This window comes from Haliotis rubra, unplaced genomic scaffold (assembly GCF_003918875.1).
Source record: "Haliotis rubra isolate DU_JTF1 unplaced genomic scaffold, ASM391887v1 Scf68, whole genome shotgun sequence".
Classification (NCBI taxonomy): domain Eukaryota; kingdom Metazoa; phylum Mollusca; class Gastropoda; order Lepetellida; family Haliotidae; genus Haliotis; species Haliotis rubra.
Genome location: NW_025767390.1, coordinates 97,792 through 121,060, shown reverse-complemented (window position 1 = coordinate 121,060; position 23,269 = coordinate 97,792). Strand labels below are relative to the sequence as shown.

The 23,269-nt window shown below is 39.1% G+C and overlaps 1 protein-coding gene across 1 annotated transcript; it reads left to right on the top strand.

Moving 5' to 3' along the window:
• The first annotated feature begins 5,301 nt into the window (after nt 1-5,301).
• LOC124258008 (ATP-binding cassette sub-family C member 2-like) lies at nt 5,302-14,936 on the top strand. The gene is given in 8 exon segments (XM_046692082.1): nt 5,302-5,381; nt 10,008-10,134; nt 10,280-10,456; nt 12,582-12,692; nt 12,826-13,009; nt 13,387-13,453; nt 13,646-13,796; nt 14,679-14,936. Coding segments are annotated over 8 exon segments (1,155 nt in total).
• The last annotated feature ends 8,333 nt before the right edge of the window (nt 14,937-23,269 follow it).

The following is a 23,269-nucleotide window of genomic DNA, read 5'->3' as shown; positions in this document are numbered from 1 at the left end:
AGCAGTTAGTTAGACCAGAAGTTGAACAAACACTGACAAATTTAAAAAATCGGAAACAAATGATGAATTACAATATAAACAAGAATATAATTAATTAAAAGCTAAATATAGTACATACAAATCCTTATTTACAGATGGGTCCAAGGATGGTAGCGCAGTTGCTTGTGCCACTGTCATTGGATCCAAAACAATATCTTCTGGATTGCCCAATAAAAGCTCTATTTTCACAGCAGAAGCTGCGTAGAAGCTCTTCAATATATTAATATACACCGTAAATATAAACAATACATAATCTTTTCTGATTCTCTTTCATGCCTTCAGGCCATTAAAAACCTTTCTTGTAAACATCCACTTTTAATAGAAATTATTGAATTGTTAAAGTACTGTAAACTTATTGTCTGAAAGGATAAGTGAGTCCCAAAACATGCAAAGTAAATTAAAACTTTCCACGTTATTATCGTAGAATACGTGTCTTTTTAATGTACTAACGGCTTAAGGGATTGTGTAAATCCAGCAAGGGTCCATGCAGGAAGCAAATGTAGTGTAAGTCCCCATGGTCCCAAGTATGGTGATCTACCTTCACTTGTTGGCAATATATAGCCTGTTTTTACCTTGTATTGTCATCTATAGTTGAACTGTTTTAGACCTAATTACTAGTTTTAAATTCGAATCAGTGATAATCTAGTTATTATACTTTTCTTCGTTGACAGGTTTTTACAATTTACCATTAATTCCTATGCATCGAATTGATTGTTCTCCTCACGATATGGCTGAAATATTGCCCATGTGACGATATATTATAACTCATTCACTCACTCAAATTTCTTTTTAAATACAACGACAAAGATTTAATAAGTTTTGTGTCAGTGGATGCTAGCAGTTGATACAATATTATAATAATATTATAATAATATTCAGGTAAAAACAGTTGTCTGCTTGTCTTAGAATAAGGAAAAGTAAATAAAAAGTGAAATTCGTCTTCAATGCAGTCCAGGAGACATTTTCTACAAAACAATGCATTGGGGTCATCATAACATTTAAATCTACCTAACTGAACTTTCAATTTATGAGATGCACAGCGATGCACTGAAAATATCTGTTTTACCTTCTTTCACCTTGACACAAGCCTCGACCTTTCAATACATATCACAAAGAACATTAAATAATTTACCACCTATACCCCTTTCATGAAGAACATACAAAAGCTTTCGTCCATTAACTAAATCAAAGGCTTTGCGAGAGTCAATGAAGGCTACATGAAAATTATGTTTTCTTAAAGATTACGGACATAGTGCCGGTTGTCAATTGTCGAATAATTTCAATCCACTTCCTGATTTTTTCTTCCACAATTGAGGTAAAACCTTTACCTAAAATATTTAAAAGAGATATGCCACGATAATTATTAGGATCCGAAGCCGTTCCCTTTTTAAATACAGTGACAACCATGCCAATATTCCAACTGTCTGGAAAAACACCACTATCCAAAACTGAATTAATAAAAATTCAAAATATGGAACAAAGACTCCAGCCTTTTTGACGAACTCAGGTTGGATGCCATATACACCGGCTGATTTGCCATTTTTTATTGAAGTTAAAACTTTCATAATCTCGATTTGTGAAATTGGATTAGATAATAAAAGGAATTATCACAACTACCGCAGCTCTCAATATCATGATTGGTTATGAAATTTGTAACAGATTCATCAAACACAGAGTGGTTATCCAAAGTATCAGAATTCAATAAATTCCTAAAATAATCAAACCAACTATCAAGTGCAATGGACGATTCCTTATCCTTAACACTCAAAAAACCTTTTAAGTTTACGCCAAAACTGTTTACAATCCTTTTCAGCACTAGCCGATTTAATATCATCAACCAGATGCTCTTTGTACAACTGCTGCTTAGCACGAAACAAATTTCGAAACTCCTTTCCTACAATGTACACCTGCTGCTTAGCACGAAACAAATTTCGAAACTCCTTTCCTACAATGTACAACTGCTGCTTAGCACGAAACAAATTTCGAAACTCCTTTCCTACAATGTACAACTGCTGCTTAGCACGAAACAAATTTCGAAACTCCTTTCCTACAATGTCAAAATGATTTAAATAATAGTGGAAAGAATTATAGTCACATAATGAATGGATACCGTGAATGTTCCAACTGCACACATTTACATACCCGTGTTGATGTGTAAATCCGACATTGTCCTGTGTGTGTTTGGTGGCATGCGAGTCACTGCAATGCACGCCCCTAGCTACTAAACTTGTCAAATGTCCCCGGCATGGGGCAAGCGATTGATCCGAGGGGTTGTGTTTCGGATGTTTTTGGTTTCCTTTTCATCTCTGTAAGCAGGTTGTCCTTGAGAGTAAACACTTTGACCTCGACTATCAACTTGTCACATGACAAGTGAGACTCACTGCAGCTCTCACTCGCCTCGATCACGTGTGGTACGAGATCACTTCTGACGTCACGTACTCTACGGGTGACGTCGTTAACCACGCGTTGTTCCTTGCCCTTCAGTGCAGCTCTAGATACCATCGACGTGTCCACGGCCACTGTTTCGTTTGGAAGACTGTAGAACACAATCAAGGTACACAGACTAATGAATCATGTAATTATAACATGAACAATCTCAGTTGGCAGTCAGTTTTGGCACTTGAGGAAAAATCTTAACTGCATACTTAGTAGTTGGAGTTTGTAAGTATTAGCAAATCACAACCATTAGGTCATTATAATCAATTTAAAACATTTTGAAAGTATATAGCTAAATTCAAAACCTTTCATAACAAGAAGGAGACAGTGTTTTTCCTGATACAGGATAGTGAACAATGAATATCCAAAAGCACTTGACAGTTAACACCGTCAATTATTGTACAATTTACATGTCAAGAAATGGCTTTGCATGTTCTCTAAAGAATGTACATAGCTATTCTAGCATACATGTCATGTATTCAATGTCTGGGAAAATACGCTTAACGTACAGGTATTTTTTGTGTAACCACAAATTCACAGAACTCAGACCCCAGAACTTGGGCATAATGAGCATGTCTTTTGGATAGTTTGAGGCTGGCCCTTTCCTCTTGCAAAAAAAATATTGGTATCATGCTTCTTCAAGTGTGAAGTGTTGAGCCGAGTACGGGCATTTCAATTTCAATAATTCTGTTCTCCTGTTCAGGACAAAATATCTTACCATCAGCAGTGGCTCAAAGGAAACTGAAATTATTGTTGATTACAAGTCCACTCTCGTGTAGATAGGTTGAGACTTGTGTTCTAAATGTCCCTTCTTTGCCTGTACTTTGTTGTTCTTCCCTTAGGAAAGACATACTGAATGGATAGAAGTATTGGGAAATAGACGAAGGAGAAAAGATAGCGTAGGTTTTTCCTTCTGTTCATAACTTTTCCAAAGTTAGAAGCTGTAAGACGATTAGATCTAATCTCTTTCGAAAGTCTACTCTCAGCCTGTCCTCATGTCTCCTCCTCTACTTTCCCAGGGTCTGTAAGTTGATACTGGGCGTTAAATCTTCATACCCAGGAGGGAGTTGTTTAGGTGACTCTTTCGGAAACTAGATAGGGACGTAGCTGATACTGCAGGTATGAAATAACAAAGTTCATCCTTGGAAATAATAACTTTAAGCAGTGGCACAATCTTCTACCAAATGACTAATTAGCCTGTTATTTTTCAGTCACCACTCCACTTGAGCAACACCAGACAGTCCAAAATCAGAATCTTAGATTCCAGGTAGAAGATCAGGGGCTACAGATCAAGGACCTGAAGACAATTTTGAAGGAAAAAGACAAGGGAATTGTAGAGCTGAGGGAGGAGATATACTGAAAGCCATTAAAAATGCAATTTGACATTCATACTTTCTTTACACACACTAATTTCAACATATATAAACCTAACTGGCAGATATGTTTTAAGTGAACATCTGTGAATAATTTCATCTGAAAATGTCCAGTCAACAATGTTCAACATCAGTGACGCAACAACGACATCACACAAAGGAGGGGTCACTTGCAGTCAATATCGTGTGTGTCCACCGTGCGCTGCAAGACATGCTCGCAGTCTTTGGGGCATTGAAAGTCACACATTTCTCAGGAACAGCTGTTGGATGGTCTGCAACCTCTGATGGTCTGTGGTCTGATCATGACACCACCCCCCCCTCCAAAACGATCATGTTCAAGGACACAGTTTGGCGCAAGTCTTTCTCCTTTACGTCGATAAATCTGTTGACGTCCATCTGCAAAGGATAAGTTAAACCTGGATTCATCTGAAAAAATGACATTTGGCCATGTCCTGTTGCCAAGATTGGCCCCATTTGCTGCCCATCGCTGTCTGGCAAGTCTGTGGCGATGCAATAAGGTTGGACCACGGTACGGGTGACGACACCGGATGTTGAAGGCAGCAAGGCGTCCTTGCACCTTTTGGGCTCTGAAATGACGTTGACTTGTCCCAATTGTCCTCCTTGCCTAATCATCAGCTGTTTGGAACCGATTTCGCAAGTGTGAAACTCGGATATTGCGGCTTTGTCGAGCTGTTATCACAGGTGGTGCACCAGGTCGCGGACGATCAGCAACACTCCCGGTAGCCCGAAAACGTTGTCTGAGTCGACTTACAGTAGATGGATGCACATTAAAGTGCCTGGCAATCATCACATCTGAACCACCGTGGCTGACCATACCGATAACCTGATTCCTTTCGTCTTGTGTCAAATGTGGCATTGTCTCAAAGTGATTGACTTCCACAATTCCTTGTGCTTTTACAGGGCCTGGGTGCAGGTAATGCATGTGCACAACGTGTTTCATGAATGTGGTTGTGTTTCCGAGAAATGTCACAGGTTCAGTTTTAAGTATCAAAGTTCATATGAGAGGAATGCTCCGGGACTCGAACTCGAAATGGGCCAGAATAACAGCCTTTTATCCCTACATCCTCTGTATCGCAGGAAAAAATCTTCAATAGAACTTTTGTAAGTTTCAGGACAAAAAATACCAATTGCGTTTTTAATGGCTTACAGTATATAATGTGACCAGTGTCTAAGAGAGACCAGAGCGCAAAGCGATCTTAGCGCTACAACTATCTTAAAACCTATGTTGGAAAATGGGAGTTACAATCATTGTAGCGCTAAGAACAATAGCTGTGAACGATCTTCTCAGCACTTGTGTTAGTCCTCAAATGGAGGGTATGCGGGCTCTGACATGCGGTGGTGGCCCGATGGTATGCATGGATATAACTGGACTGAGTTTGCTTTCGCATGTCGAAGCGTGATCTGGGGTATGGTGCACTGACTGAGTCATGTCATGGCTAATAGTATCAGCTCCTGCTCTGGCAGCTACATCTACACTCGCGTGTCCTCCTTCAACTCCTGGATTCAGGGACAGTAAAATGCACTCCTTGTAGAGTCACAGGCGTTTCACTGTTTCATGAATAAAGTGCACAAAACATTCAAAATAAGTTGTTCAGTCACCTGCATCGATACGTCTGGCAAATGTCTACACTCGCGTTGAAATATAAATCCTCCTTCAACTCCTGGATTCAGGGACGCCACTGTAAAAGCATGCACTCCTTGTAGTTACAGTCATAGCGTTTCCTGTTTCATGAATGACTGGAAGTGCACAGCCTACCCCAGTGTCTACACTTCAAAACAGTAAAATGCACTCCTTGTAGAGTTGGCGTTTCCTGTTTCATGAATAAAGTTTTGAATGAAGACAACAAAGTCTGTATGCACATAAAATGAAACACCGAAAACAAGTAGGGTTGGTCTAAGTTAACGCTCGTCACGTATGGCACGTACATTTGTTTCACTGTTCCAACTACTGCACTTACCCCCATGTAATACAAACCAATAATGGCGATTTGAATTTTATTATCGTTTGTTAAACAACTTTTGAAGTTGAATAAAATTCTGAGATTTAAAGGTTCAATAATAAATTGGCAAGGTAAAATTATGAGGATTCGCAATCTTAATTTCACTTTATTTAACTTACTTTTTTGTTTAAAGTGAAAATCATCGGTACGATTTCACTGCAAACAGACTGTAATGTGCTTTATTGTTACCTTTACACTCACTAACTCACTAGTGTCACACTATCAACAACTCTGATACTGACCTTGACATGTTCTGTCAGAAGGACGTAATGGCCTTTGTGTCGAAATCAAGACTCTTTGTAGGTGGAATAATCTTTAACGATACGATTAACGCCATTCCACCTCGCGCAACAGGTATTGTGGTAAGTGTAGGCAATAATTTTCATAGGTAACAATGTCGGGCGACACCGGTTTCTGATACAAGACAAACTTTATCACTTAAAAATTGTATTGCACTCCCAGCAAACGATGACTCATACCAATCTAGACTAAAACTAAATTTACCCAGAAAACTGCTCGCAAGAGGTTACAATGAGAACAAAATTTAATCTCACTACTAAATAGAATAGCAATGGTAAGGGCTTAGTAGGTGGAATAATCTTTAACGATACGGTTAACACCATTCCACCTCCCGCAACAGGTATTGTGGTAAGTGAAGGCAATTTTCAAAGGTAACAATGTCGCGTGACACCGGTTTCTGATACAAGACAAACGTTATCACTTAAAAAAATGTATTACACTCTAAGCATGCGATGACCAATCTAGACTAAAATCTCGCCTCTGAAATGAACATATGTTACGAAAAATAAACAGGTAATAAATTATCTTAATAAAATATAATATAACGGAGCTCGGCAACTTTCTTTGACATATTCTAGACTTGCATGGGCTGTATTGGGCAGATGTCTTTCAGGTTATTGTATGGTAGACTGTTAGAATTAACTGTAGGTTAAAAAAAGTATACATTTGTGTTACTATTATACAAAATCATACGTGTCGATCTCATCTAAAATTAATTCCAAGACTTGACATCGGAATACTGGCTCCCTGTTAATGAATCAGTCAAGTAATCACTCTGAAGTGACGGTCGCCTACGTCGATGCACTTTGACTCACTATGTTTTTTTTGCGAAACTATGTATGAGAAGAGTTACTTCCCTTTATCATTTTTATGTTTCTCAAAGAGAACGTGGATTCTCTGTTTTGAAAGGCGGTGTATTAGTGTCACGGTGTACAAAAAAGTAATTAATGAGCTTACAACGTTTCGGGAATCGTTTAACTCCTTCTTCAGGCGAATGAAAGTTTGGAAGCAGTGAGTTATATATCTACATGTGAAAACACCGACAGTGATAAGATAACAAAGGTAGACACTTAACAAGGGAAGCCAGTAGTTAACTTGCGTTGAATGGAAATCGCAAAGGACGAATGTAAGCGAGGTGTAAATTCAGGCGTAAATTGTACTGATAAGGTTGGTTGGTTGTTTAGATTATCACAGATACAAAATTAAAGAGTGAGTGAGTTTAGTTTTACGCCACACTCAGCAATGTTCCAGCTATATGGCGGACGTCTCTAAATAATCGAGTCTGGACCAGACAATCTAGTGATCAACAGCATGAGCATCGATCTACGCAATTGGATACGATGACATGTGTCACCGAAGTCAGCGAGCCTGACCACCTTATCCCGTTCGTCGCCTCTTACGACAAGCATGGGTTATTGAAGATCAATTCTAACCCGGATCTTCACGGGTCCTGATGGTAATAACATAACGGAGGGCAAGTAGGTAATTAGGCAATTACTGCTGATGGGTGATAGCGATAGACCTGGAAGCCGTCTTGGAATTTGATCTGTGAGGATTTCTGAGGGCCTTTGCATCTACGCCCAGGAGGTTGAGCTATTAAAAGTATTTTTTTCGCTGTCCCGCTTTTCATTGCTGGGACAGTCATTTGCAATGGGTAAGCAATAATACTGTAATTCAGTTTGAATTGTGTCTGCAATTTTTCTGCAACTATACTCATTATGGACACATAGAAGTTTATATTAATTTCGTCAGCTTTGTCAACTTTATCCATTGTCAGGCATTTTTTCTGGGTATCAATTTTCTACAGGGATCAGTGTCACGAAACACCGGGTCATAATCAACCCTTTGTTCCCAGCATATGGGAGCGAATGTGTTGACTGAGACCTACATTTGGTGTATTCACACAATGTATGTCCGTTAACTAAGCGAACACAGACCACGCAGACTCATCAACAATGACAACACCTACATCTCATCAGGTACGAAACCGCCTCCGTGGTGTAGTGTTTAGAGCTTCCACCTGGAGAGCGGAAGGTCTCGGGTTCGATCCCCGACCGCGTCATACCAAAAGACGTTAAAATATGGTACTTGTTGGTCCCCTGACTGGCGCTCGGCATTAATGGGCACAACAAGGACTGGTCGGCTTGGAGTCAGTATGATGTGTCTAAGTGGGATATTCATGCTTCACTGCGGCATGGTATCTCAGTGGGCTAGCACTATAAAACCAGCTTAAGTCTGGGCTAGTACAAGCAGCCACACATACACACACACATGCATGCACATCGTCATATGAGCGAAATATTCTCAAGCACGACGTTAAACCCAATTTCATCTCACCTCACTTGTCAATTAACAATTAACTGCCAGGTAGTACTAACTTTATTGAGATATTAATTACTTAATACGCTACTGGCTTTTGTGTGTGGGGGGGGGGGTGGGTGGTGGGTGGGGGTTTGTGTCATATTGTGTGAAAAAAATAAATAGAACAATTACCTCATTCACGCCATGCCACAGTATGAATTCCTTCATCTGGAATGTTTATCATTATGGTCATTATTGTCTTCTTTGATTTTCCATCTGTGATAATCTAATAATTTTTACTGTCCTTCGTCGACAGTTATCTTGTAATTCCATTTTATCAATCTATAACTTTTTAAGTCACGATATGGCTGAAATATTGCCGATGTGACTATAAATCTTAACTCACTCACTCACTCACTTTGATTGTGTAAGCTACAATGTACATGGATCTTTTGCGCGTGGCACTTTTTCCAAAATGACAAAGAAAAAGTACAAGTCTATCAGAAAGTATACGTACAGGGCTGTTTAATATATTGGTGCTGTTTGGGTGCCTCCGCTTTTGGTCATTTATGGACAATGGTATTTATCGGCAGATATTCGAGACTAAGTATTTGTCGAGTCATACGAATTATGGATATATTGTTTGAGTTACATTATGTATATAATTTTGAATTGTGTCATATATTATTCACGGAAAGGGATTTTCATGGATGTAATAATGTTTGATAATGGTCAATACCACTTCTAATCATCTGTTGAATATGTATATTTCTTGTGTATTATGTTCTTAAGCTAATGAATAATGTATATGTCAGTATTTGTTCACTTCAGATTAAACTTTCAATATAAAGAATAGAAACATTCTTGTGTGAGACCTAATTCCAGTCAGTCAGTCTTGGCGATACAAATTCACACGGTAAAACCCCCCATTTATAAACGATTTGTCAACTTATATAGGAATAGGTGTTCAGTAATGCGGTTCTGTCGCTTTATCATGAATTAGATGACCAAGGGTTCGAATCCGAGATTCGAGCTAATTATGATTCATGAAACATGTCCCTGATCATATGACACGTCTAAAACCTGGTCTTGTGTTTGTTCAATTTCATTTTTGTTGTTTGTTGTAATGGTAATGTGTATTGAATGCATGTGAGTATTTAATAAGTATATAAATACGCTGGTTAAATATTAAGGGAGATTTTATGTATATCGTTAGGATCTTGGCGTTGTGAGTGGTATCTGAATGTGCTTTGATTCTTTTACTGGGTAAATAATTTGAGATTTGTTTTGAACATGTGTCCAGACTTTTATCTGTGTTGTCTGTGTTTGAACAAAGTATCGTTATGATTACAGATGCAGCAGTTGAAATTAGGAACGGTCATTTTACCTGGGATTCCAATACAACACAAACTTTAAGGAAGTATGAAGTATTTCAATAATTGATACGTACAAAAAATGTCTAGTTCTTAATTCTGTCTGTATATACATACACATGGCTGTATCTTCAATTATGAAGATTATTTATATTTCTTGTCAGTAAAAACCTAAGCATCCCTGAGAGGAGTTTGGTGGCTTTGGTGGGACATGTAGGGGCGGGGAAATCTTCACTTGTAGCAGCTGTCCTGGGGGAGATCTAGAAGCTGCAAGGTCAGGTCAATGCCAGGGTATGTTCACCTGTTAATAAGGTAAATTCCAGAAAGTCCTAAACCTTGAGTACTTTCTCAATTTAAACATTTGTGCATCTTAAATTTGCCCAAAAATATTTCATCAAACACGAAAATGATAAAGTAATGATTATCCAATGCACAGGGTCGTGTTGCCTATGTGTCCCAACAAGCTTGGATCCAGAACGACACCTTGCAGAACAACATCTTGTTGGGGAGACCCATGGACAGTCAACAGTATAAAACAGTGATCAAGGCCTGTGCTATACAGCCTGATATAGATATGCTATCTGCCGGAGATCTAACGGATATCGGGGAAAGGGTGAGTAGGGAAGCTGTATACACTGGAAGAAGGATTCTAAAGACCAACCTACATTCTTTTTAAATGAGATACGCGTTTCATTATTGCATATATTTGTGATTTGGAGTCGTGAGCTTGTACTCCTTGATTTCATATCTGGTGATTGATGTTGTTGACACTTTGTTAACCATCCAAACTTACATCTGAAGTTAAGTTACTCAACATTCTAACGGGTAACTGTAATCTAAATATAAGATACTTCCCCTTACTGAGTCCTCGTGATTTGGTAGACTGTCAGTTTCACCTGAAGTCATGGCGATGCATATTATTGAAATGTTGGTAACTAAAATCAAAATTGTCCAAACAATATACTACTTAAATATGTAAACAGTGTTTTGTGTCTGCTATTAGAACATGGAATATAAATATAAAAGAAACATGAACTTGATTTTTTATTGTTTGATTTGGGGAGCGCCGCTTTCCGCCCAAAATCAGATACGCAGGTTGTTATGTGTTGAATCTCAGGTTCAAACTGAATAGTTTACTGGAATCAGTTTGTAAGTGAACTATGTGTGAAACTAGCAAACAGCAAAGTAATGTTCCGTAATTAACAATTGTATTCAAAAACAGACTGTTCACCAAATCATACACACCAGTAGAAAAGTATTCTTGTGGTAGTCCAAATTTGTGTGGCTTGCAAATTCAAAGGTAATATAATACAAGAGCAATGATAAACCATCACAGACAATGATGGTGATATTCACGTCTCGACGTGTAATCCAACTTAGGAAAAAAGGCTAAGCAAAGAGTATCCAGGGTATCATCATCACAAACAATGTTGGTTTTCTTGTGGCTTGATGTTTGTGTGAGATGAAAGTCAAGAGTTCAATCCCCTCATATACCTCTCTGAAGCAGATGATATGCTCCTTGAAGCACTTTCCAGATCATTTTGTGTACATCTAGAACAAATCTAAACATAGCATACTGCCCCTTACTGAATCGTCAGGTACAATGAGTAACAGTTGAAGCATCGTTACACAATGCTACCTCTTAACAAGGTAGAACACTGCAGATGAAGCATTGATTGTACATACTGGCACTGTACGTTTAAAACAATACAAAGCTTACTTTGAACAAGGATATATATGTGTGATAGATCACAGTATAACTAGCGACATTGTATATGCAGAATATCAAAAAAGTAATCATTAAATGTTTTTAATGTGGCTATCAACTTCAGCTGTGAGACTGCCTTGGGAGATACACACATCTGCATCACTTATTGCCTATAATCATCGTATACTGAAGAAATTTAGCTGAAATACATAGTCTGGCATATGAACCATGCATGGCGATACAGTCAAAACCAAATCCAATTAATATACTTCCAGTATATGTAACATTGCCTGCATTAGACTATAACAGTAGTTATTTTAGAGAATCATGTTTGCGTGTTTGAAAGTAGGATTTGATACACCTGATGTTCAGCTAGTCATTTGTTCATTAGACAGTACATAACGAGCTTGTAATGTGTGTTACATTGTGTATTTGTGTCCTATCTTGCATCACGTTATCAACTTGAGGGGAAAACAAAACAGAAAGAGTCTATAGCCAGAGCTGTCTACACCTCAGTATTTGTTTCCCACCTTACCTAAGAGCATCAGCTTGAGAGGAGGACAGAAGTAGAGAGTGTCACTAGCCAGAGCTGTCTGCTATCTCTTGTGTATTGTATCCGTTTCCTATCTTGTCATCAGGGTATTAACTTGAGTGGAGGAGAGAAGCAGAGAGAGTCCCTAGCCAGAGCTGTCTACTGTCTCTTGTGTATTGTGTCCGTTTCCTATCTTGTCATCAGGGTATTAACTTAAGTGGAGGACAGAAGCAGAGAGTGTCTCTAGCCAGAACTGTCTACTATATCTTGTGTATTGTATCCGTTTCCTATCTTGTCACCAGGGTATCAACTTGAGTGGAGGACAGAAGCAGAGAGTGTCTCTAGCCAGAGCTGTTTACTATGTCTTGTGTGTTGAATCCGTTTCCTATCTTGTCACAAGGGTATCAACCTGAGTGGAGGACAGAAGCAGAGAGTGTCTCTTGCCAGAGCTGTTTACTATGTCTTGTGTGTTGAATCTGTTTCCTATCTTGTCACCAGGGTATCAACTTGAGTGGAGGACAGAAGCAGAGAGTCTCACTAGCCAGAGCTGTCTACAACGATGCTGACATCTATCTGCTGGATGATCCACTCAGTTCTGTTGACAGTCACGTGGGACTACTGATTGTACCTCATGAACATTTCAAATTGAATGTCATTCAAAATCATAAATCACGCGAAGTTAAGCAACATTAGAATTACTTTACGCTAGCATTCCAACTGTCACTATGATGTATCATTTCAGGTCGTGGTGTTGGTAGCCCACAATCTGCGTTACCTGCCTGACGTTGACAACATCGTTGTCGTGGAGGACGGCACAGTAGCAGAGACGGGGTCGTTCCGCGACCTCCTCAACACTGACGGTGTGTTTACACGTGTGCTGCGATCCTACATCGCGGATTATGAAGACAACCCAGCATATTTTGAAGGTTAATAGAATACAATGTCAATTTTTTTTCAATGGATTTATACTTGTACAGAATATATTCTTATCCAGTATCAATAAATTTATGATAACTCCTCACAGTGTTACGTTATATTCGTTATTGAAACATAATTCCCCCAATGCCATGAACCGCAGGAATGATCAACAGTTTTCGTTCAAATCGTTACGTTCACTGAATGTTTTTGCAAAAATGGGATAATACTTTTTGATAGATAATAAAACGTATTATTACAACAAACCACTTTCCGAATATGCTTTTAGTGTGATCATTATTTCGAGGATGAGTGTGAGACATATTTCAAGATTTATATACATTTGGATGACAACTTTGTAACAAGCTATTTTAAATATCCATTGCAGATATTGAATCAAAACATTTCATTTATCTAGAGTCAGACCTAAAATCAAAGTTGAGAAGACTGGACAGGTTGGCAAAATGGGCACATATGTGATTTAGGGTTAGAGTCTTCAGCATGTGTGTATTCTATCTATTACAAAACTTGTCCATTGTCAGTATGATTCAAATGTACATCAGCCAGAAGATACATATCACAGCCCACCATCCCCATCCTCCTTTACCTGAGTGTGATAAGTTCGGTTTGTGTGTTGTCCATTCAAGTGAAGAGTCATCTGAAAACAAACAGTTCAGACGCCAGGCGTCCAAGGTGTCCAGACAGACCTCAAGACATCTGTCAACTTCGTCTGAAGACAAACCAGAGACCGAAGGTCGTTATGTAAAGGAGGAAGGAGTCACTGAACCAGATGCCAAGGTGTGTCATGCACACTTATATCAGTTTTAAAAAGTTTGTTGTTTAAAGTCCAGGTCGGCAATATTCGAGGTGATATATTGGACGGTTGACTGTATAAAATAGAGTCATCCCAGTCACTGATATTATGAACACCGATCTGCATATTTGGGATACGATGATAACCAAGTCAACCTTGCGATCCATTTACTCGCCTATTACGACAAATACTAGTTGCCTGGCACCGAATCTCCATCCCAGAATCTCTTCTATAACTTTTGATTGTATTAGAAAAAGTCAAACCAGGTTCAAATTTTAACAATTACATTCAACTGTTACAGCTACTGTAACAATTCCAGGTTTAGTAATTATAACATATAGCAACGAAGATCTGGGTTAGAACTGTTCTTCAGCAACCCATGCATGTCCAAAGCGGCAACTAATGCGATCGGGTGGGCAGACTCACTGACTTGGTTGACACATATCATCGGTTCCCAGTTGCATAGATCGATGCTCATGTTGTTGATCACTGGATTGTCTGGTCCAGACTCGATTATTTACAGACCGCCGCCATATAGCTGGAATATTAATTAGTGCGGAGTTAAACAACAAACCAACAACAAGTACAACAATTCCATAAATTGTCAACTTTAACTTGGATTAAATATGTACTTCTCTCCTAAGAGGTAAAAACCTGTTTCTGTAAGTTGTTAATGTATGATACAGAGTTGAAAACAGGTTCACCAATTTATTTTTTAAACTGTTACAGCTACAATTCTGGGTTATTCTAAGTTATATTCCGCAAATTGTCAACCTGGAGTAAATATGCGGTTCTGCCGTAATGCCGCTTCTCAGCAAGTGGCGGAAAAATTGCATCATGTAATAAACCGATATGTTCCTTTGTAGGAGAAGTGGTCAATTCTTCTCAAGTACATCTCCGCTTACGGCGAGTGGAACTTGCTGTTTCTTTTGGTGTGTTATGCCATGTACTACATCACATGGGTGGGGGCCAACCTGATACTGGTCAGGTGGACAAATGACCCACGTCTCCAACACGTCAACGACAGTAACACCAGTGACGCTGTGTGGAAGACAAACATGATCTACCTCAGCATCTACGGCTGTTTAGGAGTTGCATTGTGTAAGTGGACTGTGAGTGAGTAATGTGGACTGACGATGCTTGCAGTCACATATCGGTCATAGAGAGACCGGAAATGGGCCGGAGGAGAAACCGGAAATTGGTCTCTATTGTGTTGAATCCAGGCCTTCGGCATGATGACCCACACATTTATAACCTAATATACAAACGTAACAAGAATTCTTGTGCGATACAAGAAACACTGAAACGGTCTTTTTGCAAAATGAGAACCAGACATAGACCAGACTTTATACGTGCACATTATATTAAAACATTACCATAACATGATATATGTAGTTTATTCGCGTCCAGGTAAATATGAAAAATGAAATATACAAAATATAAAAGAATATAAGGTATATCTCGGGCAGAATTAATAATTTTGTTCTTGATGAATGATATTTATGGTGTTAAAACCCCAAGGCTAATTATCTCATTTACAAATATAATCTTAAAAATTCTTTAAATAGTCATATTATTGTACTCTTTGAAGTAATTCCACAAACAGCACATAAATACCATCATAGACACATACCGCATACACTAAAGGGCTACTACAGTTGGCAAGAGTAGTCGACCTAACTATACTTCTCATCAAAAGTTTAGACTTACAAGTGTAAATATAGCCAATTACTTCAGGCAACTGTTCTAAACTAAATTTTGCAAAATATTCCATACCGGTTTACACATGAATCGATGTATTGTAAAACACGTTCGTAACGTTGAAAAGATTATGTTTAGAGTTCTGTATTCTGTATATAAAAGAAACCCCGAATAACCCCACTCCCCCTTCCCTAACTGTCCTTACTCATCCCAATCCCAACCACCACATCCCCAAGCACCCACCCAACACCTCAAAGTATACATTTCAACAAAAAAAGTAGGGGAACCTGAATTTGGATAAGAAGTATATGCGTTAACAAACGTTTCAAAGACAGACATCTTATGAACGCACCACCATTCTCTTTATTAGCACAACTAAACACAACGCATGGGATGCACATGCACAACGCAGTAGCCCCATTCACGTGGAGGGGGTGTCATTCTTGATGTTGACGGTTTTCAAGGTCGATAAATCACTGTAGACCATGTATTTTTGACAATCACCTTGCATCACACAGTTGTTAATGTTTGTATCTAGCCGTTTTTTTTTTTTTTTAATGAAAATCGTACACATGCAAATTTCACGTCATATACCAACATCTTTCAAGAACGGTTACTGTTCAAACACATTTGTCAGATTTTTCTTATTGACACTTTCCTTCATAAGTCCCCAAACATTTTCTATTGGATTTAGGTCAGGGCTATAGCTTGGCCAATCTAATAATGTCATATTTTGGGTCCGAAACCAGGCCTGTGAATGCTTTGAACGATGTTTTGGGTCGTTGTCCTGCAGGAAAATCCAAAAATTTACATAGAACACTTAAGCAGATGGAAGTGAATGTCCCTCGAGAATATCTGTGTACCGCTCACCGTTCATATTCCCTTCAAATACGTAGAAGGGCGTTGCCCCGAACACAGATATGCCACCCCACACGTTAAATTTTGGACTGTACTTTGGGCGCTGATACAAAGGTTTTTCAGTTTGTTTGGTCCAGCATTTCAGTGTATTAGAAAACAGACACACAGAACTTTCATCTGAGAAAATCACATTGTCCCAGTTAAAATTTGTATGCTGTGAGCTCCAGTTCAACCTTAGCTCCTTTTGTTCAAGTTTCATGATCGGTGATGGAAATCCTCGACTTTTCTGCCAACCCATTGCATGCAGCTCAGTTCTAATTGTCTCCTTACAGACAGCCACAGTTCCTCTATCAATCATTTCCAGCCTTAAGTTTTCTGAACTCCTTCGTTTGTTTTTAGAAACAAGAATACCAAGCCGCCTCCTGTCACCGACAGTCAATTTTCTGGGCCTACCTGCGCCTCCCTGGTGCTCAATGCCATATCCATTTGCAATATTTTTCAAAACACGATAAACAAAGGGATGCCTGTTCTACTTGAAATCACTTTAGCTGATCTGATGTCCTTGTTATAATACTCTAAAATCAACTTCCTCTTCTCTAAATCATCATTCTCTAATCATACTGAGGATCAGTGAAAATGTCGTCTGCAAGCAAATAAACAAAGGGGGATAACTCTTCACAAACTAATGAAAAAGGATTAACGGAGTTGTCTTTCTTGAATGAAACCAAGCACTTGATAGCAGGTCAAGGTTGTTTATACTAGAAATCCAATTAAACATATTCCTAAAATTCTCAATAATTTCTGGTCGTACTGAAGTGCTCATCCCTGTCTTGTACATCTACAGATCACTGAATGTATGTATGATGCAATGGCAGTACAGACTTTCTTACACACTGCCAGTTTTAGTAAGATTTATCTTCCATTCGTCTTAATGATTCCACTCGTGAAGATCCGGGTTAGAATTGGTCCTCACTAAGCCATATTTGTCTTAAGAGGCGACTAACGGGATCGAGTGCTCTCTGCCCCATACTGTTCATTCAAATGATAAATGAGTAAGGATATACTCTGAAACGCTGTGTTCCTCATAAATAAAAGTTGACATCATCCATAAAACTTTCTTCCCTGATGTTCATGCTGTTGATGACTGGATTGTCTGGTCCAGACTCGATTATTAACAGACCATGCCCATATATCAGCAATATTGCTGAGTGTTGCGTTAAACAACAAACAAATAAACATAGTTAATGATTCCCTTCATCCTTTGTCATCGCATTGTCATCTTTGCATTAATGTCGAGAGGACAATATCCTAAACCCATCTGCACGAAGCCATCGTAGAAACGACTTATATATTGAGTGTGTGAGTGTAACGTTCCTTTGAACAGGCCCCGATTTCTCGAAACAAACCTGAGTATGAGTTTTGACTTAAGTTAGTTTTTACTCAAATTTCAGAAAACGCAGGAAAATGCATTTCCCAGAATGAACTGAAATCTATATTAAACTCTAACTTAGCAGACAATTTGAGGTTTGGTGGCTAGATTACTTTAGTTGCTTGGGCTTTTATATTTTCAAAATGCAGTTGAGCTAAAAATTTAGTTGTTTCAAAGTGTCAAACCTTTTTTTCAAATTTGAGTAAAAACTTGAATTCATGGTCATGCACAAATAACAGACATGGACGCAGCTCCGGCTTCCGTACCACGTCCTTGATGTTACTTCCATTCTGTAACGGTGACCGATAATAACTGTGGTGAGAAGGTTTAATTTATCGTATTAAGAATAAACTCGTACCATGCGAATGCTGTAAATTATTCTCTATATTAGTCGAACGTTCACTGATAATATTTCTGTGTGTAAATGGAGTTATATGCTTTTGCATGCTGACTCGGTTCAGGATGTATTGTAGTCGTTCGTCCTTGCTAAAGAAGAATATTTTCATTTGTCCTTTCAACTTCTTCTTTTCCTGTATCAGATATTAGACCATGAAATGGTGATTATGACATGATTCATCCTTCGGCTGAAAATCACAGGCCATTAATGGATTCCTGTTTTAATCATAGATTCAGTTACTGACTATTTACACTCTGAGTTTCAATTCACTTTCAGAAATATTACAACACTGCTAGAAAACGACTCAGTAGATTATCAGTGAAGGCAAAGTGTCCGATGGAGAGCCACTTCACTGAATCCGTAATGGGTTCAGAGATCATCCGTGCCTTTGGTGACCAACAGAGGTTTGCTGGGAAGATGCAAGATACCACTGACCGTTATCAAAAAATGATAATATATATGAGACTCGCTTACAGGTAGGTCAGAAAATTGTTTTCAACCAGTGCTTCATTTTCTGTTAAGAATGAGACAAATGCCTCAGACCTGCATCACTTGGGACTTCCTCACCACATTGCCTTCATATAAGTGAAATTTTAGTTCCAAGCGGCAGTAATTACGCTGACCCTCTGTTAACCGTTCCTCTAATCATTGATCCAGTCTTTCAATAGTTGGAAAATCTGATCATGTTTTTCCAAAGCTATGTGGTATTAACTGTGCAGATGGCTTGGCGTCAAGAGGATCGGTGTTGGCAATGCAGTATGTGGAGCCTCCTGTCTCCTGAGTAGTTTCACGAAAGGATCAGCATCAGCAGCTCTGATGGGTCTGGGAACTACGTTCTCATTACAGGTAGTACATAACAGCATGGATCCTCAACCCCAACACTAAACCCTATGACAAAAACCCACACACAGTTCACGAGATGTAACAGATATGAATATTTTAAACCAAGAAGAAAACTCGGAACAACCTTCAGCCACCAGAACATAGTGTACCAAAAATTTGGAAATCTAACCTGTATTAAATGTTATGTTTTTTCAGATGAAAAGGGACATGGAATGGCTAATCAGCTTGCAGTGCGACCTGGAAACCTATCTAATATCAGGGGAGATAATAGCGCAGTACATTCATAGCCCGAATGAGGTGGGTCATGTCACTTCTGGTGCCCAAAGAGCTACTTCAATTGCGACTGGCAAGTCCAGTAGTACATTCTAAAATTCATTAAAATAAAAATAAATGCAATTCATCAGGAATCTACTTATGTACAGCCAGTGAAATCAGTCACTCGCAACATCATCAAACTAAAGTGCAGCGAATTTCAATTCCAATTTGACAGGCTTCATGGAGGAAGGACTCATTACTTCCACGGAACTGGCCTGCACGAGGCAGAGTGGAGTTTCACAACTATTGCCTCCGATACCGTCAGGGCACGGACCTGGTGCTAAGGAACATTTCATTTACTGTACATGGAGGGGAGAAGGTAGGTGGAATGTCTCATTTACTGTACACGGAGGGGAGAAGGTAGGTGGAATGTCTCATTTACTGTACATGGAGAAGAGAATGTATATAGGTGGAATGTCTCATTTACTGTACACGGAGGGGATAAGGTAGGTGGAATGTCTCATTTACTGTACACGGAGGGGAGAAGGTAGGTGGAATGTCTCATTTACTGTACACGGAGAGGAGAAGGTAGGTGGAATGTCTCATATACTGTACATGGAGAGGAGAAGGTAGGTGGAATGTCTCATATACTGTACATGGAGGGGAGAAGGTAGGTGGAATGTCTCATTTACTGTACATGGAGGGGAGAAGGTAGGTGGAATGTCTCATATACTGTACATGGAGAGGAGAAGGTTGGTGGAATCTCTCATTCACTGTACACTGAGAGCAGAAGGTAGGTGGAATGTCTCATTTACTGTACAGGGAGGGGAGAAGGTAGATGGAATGTCTCAGAAACTGTACACGGAGAGGAGAAGGCAGGTGCAATGTCTCATTTACTGTACACGGAGAGGAGAAGGTAGGTTGAATGTCTTGTATGCTGTACACGGAGAGGAGAAGGTAGGTGGAATGTCTCATTTACTGTGCACGGAGAGGAGAAGGTAGGTGGAATGTCCTATTTACTGTACACGGAGAGTAGAAGGTAGGTGGAATGTCTTATTTACTGTACACGTAGGGAGAAGGTAGGTGGAATGTCTTATTTACTGTACATGGAGGGGAGAAGGTAGGTGGACTGTCTCATTTGCTGTACACAGAGGGGAGAAGGTAGGTGGAATGTCATATTTACTGTACGTGGAGAGTAAAAGGTAGGTGGAATGTCTCATTTACTGTACATGGAGGGGAAAAGGTCTGAGGAACATCTCATTTACTGTACATGGTGGGGAGAAGGTAGGTTGAATGTCTTATTTACTGTACACGGAGGGGAGAAGGTTGGTTGACTGTATTATTTACCGTACACGGAGGGGAGAAGGTAGGTGGAATGTCTCATTTACTGTACACTTGTACTGTACACTCTTGTTTTTAGCCAAGTCAATATAATTAAGTTCTCTGTGCTTTCTTCACCAAGATAATCCAGCTCACATATGCTCATGGAAACGAATAAGGGAACACCTGAGTACAAGTGTTCCTTCATTCTTTTCCAGGTTTCTTCACAAGCTTTGTATTGCACTGTGGGTGAAATTCTGGAAAAGAATACATCGTTTACAATGCTTTGCAAAGAATTCAAGTAGTTGTACGCGATGAATGTCAATTGGAATTGCTATATAGACCTTATCTTTCCATTTCTCTTCGTTTGTTGCCTCGGGTCAAACTGTTTTTCAGTTTTGATGTTTCTTGAATCATGATGTGTTGTTCACAGTGTCGGACAACGCCAACTTTTTTGTATGACCAGAACATTCTTGAAGAGATTCCCTCGCTTCGTTTCGAAAAATATTTTTAATGTCAAAATAAAATATCGCCATCATCAAAGGTAGACACCCTTGTCCTCACAGAGTTGTGCTTTCAGATTTCCAAACTCATATTTAATAATTACTTACGGACAATATATTTAATTCAACATTTTAAGCGCAAATTGTGGCATGTCAAACCGTTCTTCGCCTCCATTACTCCTGCCAGCTTCCGGTTCAACGGAGTGAAGGAACAAGAATAAGCAGAAATTAAACACAAATATCATATTGTACCGTTAAACTGGTGGAGATTATTTTTCTTATCTGCCGTCGTTATTGTTAGAATTTTCGTAACATTTATTCTACAGAAACACTTCTGGCGTAACGGGTAAATGAAAGCATATTTAAATTTAACTCCCCTGTTCCTTCACTCCGTTGAACACCACGTGTTGCTGCAAGGAATTTCTGTCACAAGGTAGTGTCTCTGTTCATGGGACCTGTAAGTCTCGCGAGGCGCTACTTCCTGTACTAAGGTGGTTCCCGGCTCCCTTTGCGATATGCGAGACGGGGCCCAGCTTAATTCCGGCACTAGATTTCCGGTGACAGGCGTATATTAAAAAACAGTTCTGGTTCCAAATGGCCCAACCTCCAATTGTGACTTTTCTAGACCGGAACAAGTGTCCAGCCATGCCTTTCTGTCTCAGCTGTTGACAGTCGTAATAGTTGGCTTATTTGGGGATGGTTAGATCGAAAATTTGTTATTCCTGCAAGGATTGTTGGTTCCTTACTGTCAACTGACAACCATGAGATCATTTGTAAAGGTATGAAACGTTGTTTATCACCGGAACTACTAAGGTCTTGCGAAGTGGCCGTTACCCACTTACGAGCGCTATTGTCCTTTGGTTTTTGTATCTTGACATCTTCCACTAGCGTCATTCTGTGACACAGGATGTTGTCGCTGGCTACGTCTTCTTCCTGATAAGGACAAACTTTGTGGATGAACAACTTCTTTATTTAGGTGATGCGACGTTTCGATACAGAATCTTGTATCGTTGTCAAACAGGTACTTCTTTATTCAGGTAGCAAACATGTGACATAAAATGAAGAATAAAGTCAAAAGAATAACCAGTCTTGCCTATTCTCGAATACATGACACATTATATGGATAGCAACTTCTTTTTCTTCTGTACACAACATTTCAGAGCCAATTCTTGCTCCTTCATCAGGTGAATGCTGAGTGAATATATATAGAGTGAATATATATAGATAAAGCATGTTTAAACAACACAAAAACGTGTCAAGTATTCATGTTCGTCCAAGTTCTAAATGCCTTTCAAGAACTTTGCCTATTCTCCTCAGAATCGATTTGGTGTAAAGGGCAAAGTAGCTGAGAAAATGATATGAATGACAGACCACGTTTTACATTTTTAGCACATTTTAACACTTCATAAAGTTTTCCTTATCTGACTCTCCATGGACCCGAGTATGGTGATCTGCCTCCACTTGCTGGCGATCCATAACCCGTTGTTTATATGTTTTTGTTCTCTTTAATAATATTGTTTTATGATTACATGCTAGTTGTACTTATCTGTGAAACCCTGGCATTTTACTGTTCATCGTCATCGTTTTATTTCTAAATCTATTGATTTTGTAATATTATAATTGATTGTTATCGTTGCGTTATGTCTGAAATATTGCCTATGAGATCAATATTAACTCACTTACTCACTTAACTTCTAAAAATGCCACTCAAAGACGTTATGTCTACTTCCTGTTTAAGCTTGTGAGTGCCGTTGTTTACTCATTCCATCAGTAATTTCAGCTATGTCACAGCATTAACAAGGAACCCCTATGCCTAGTTGTGGTTATTCAGTAAAGGAAGTGTAGCAGTATGCCGATTTCCTAAGATAGTCTTTTACTACATTCACATATTATTTGTTTCATACCCCTTATTGATATTTTCATATTTTTTTTCATCATCTTTTCATTATTAGGATGTCATATTGTTATTAAGACCGATAACACACTTAGGCACCGGGGCGGTGGGGTAGCCTAGTGGTTAAAGCGTTCGCTCGTCACGCCGAAGACCCGGGTTCAACTTTTCATATGGGTACAATATGTGAAAACTATTGCTGGTGTCCCCCGCCGTAATATTGCTGGAATATTGCTAAGGCAGCGAAAAATCTAAACTCA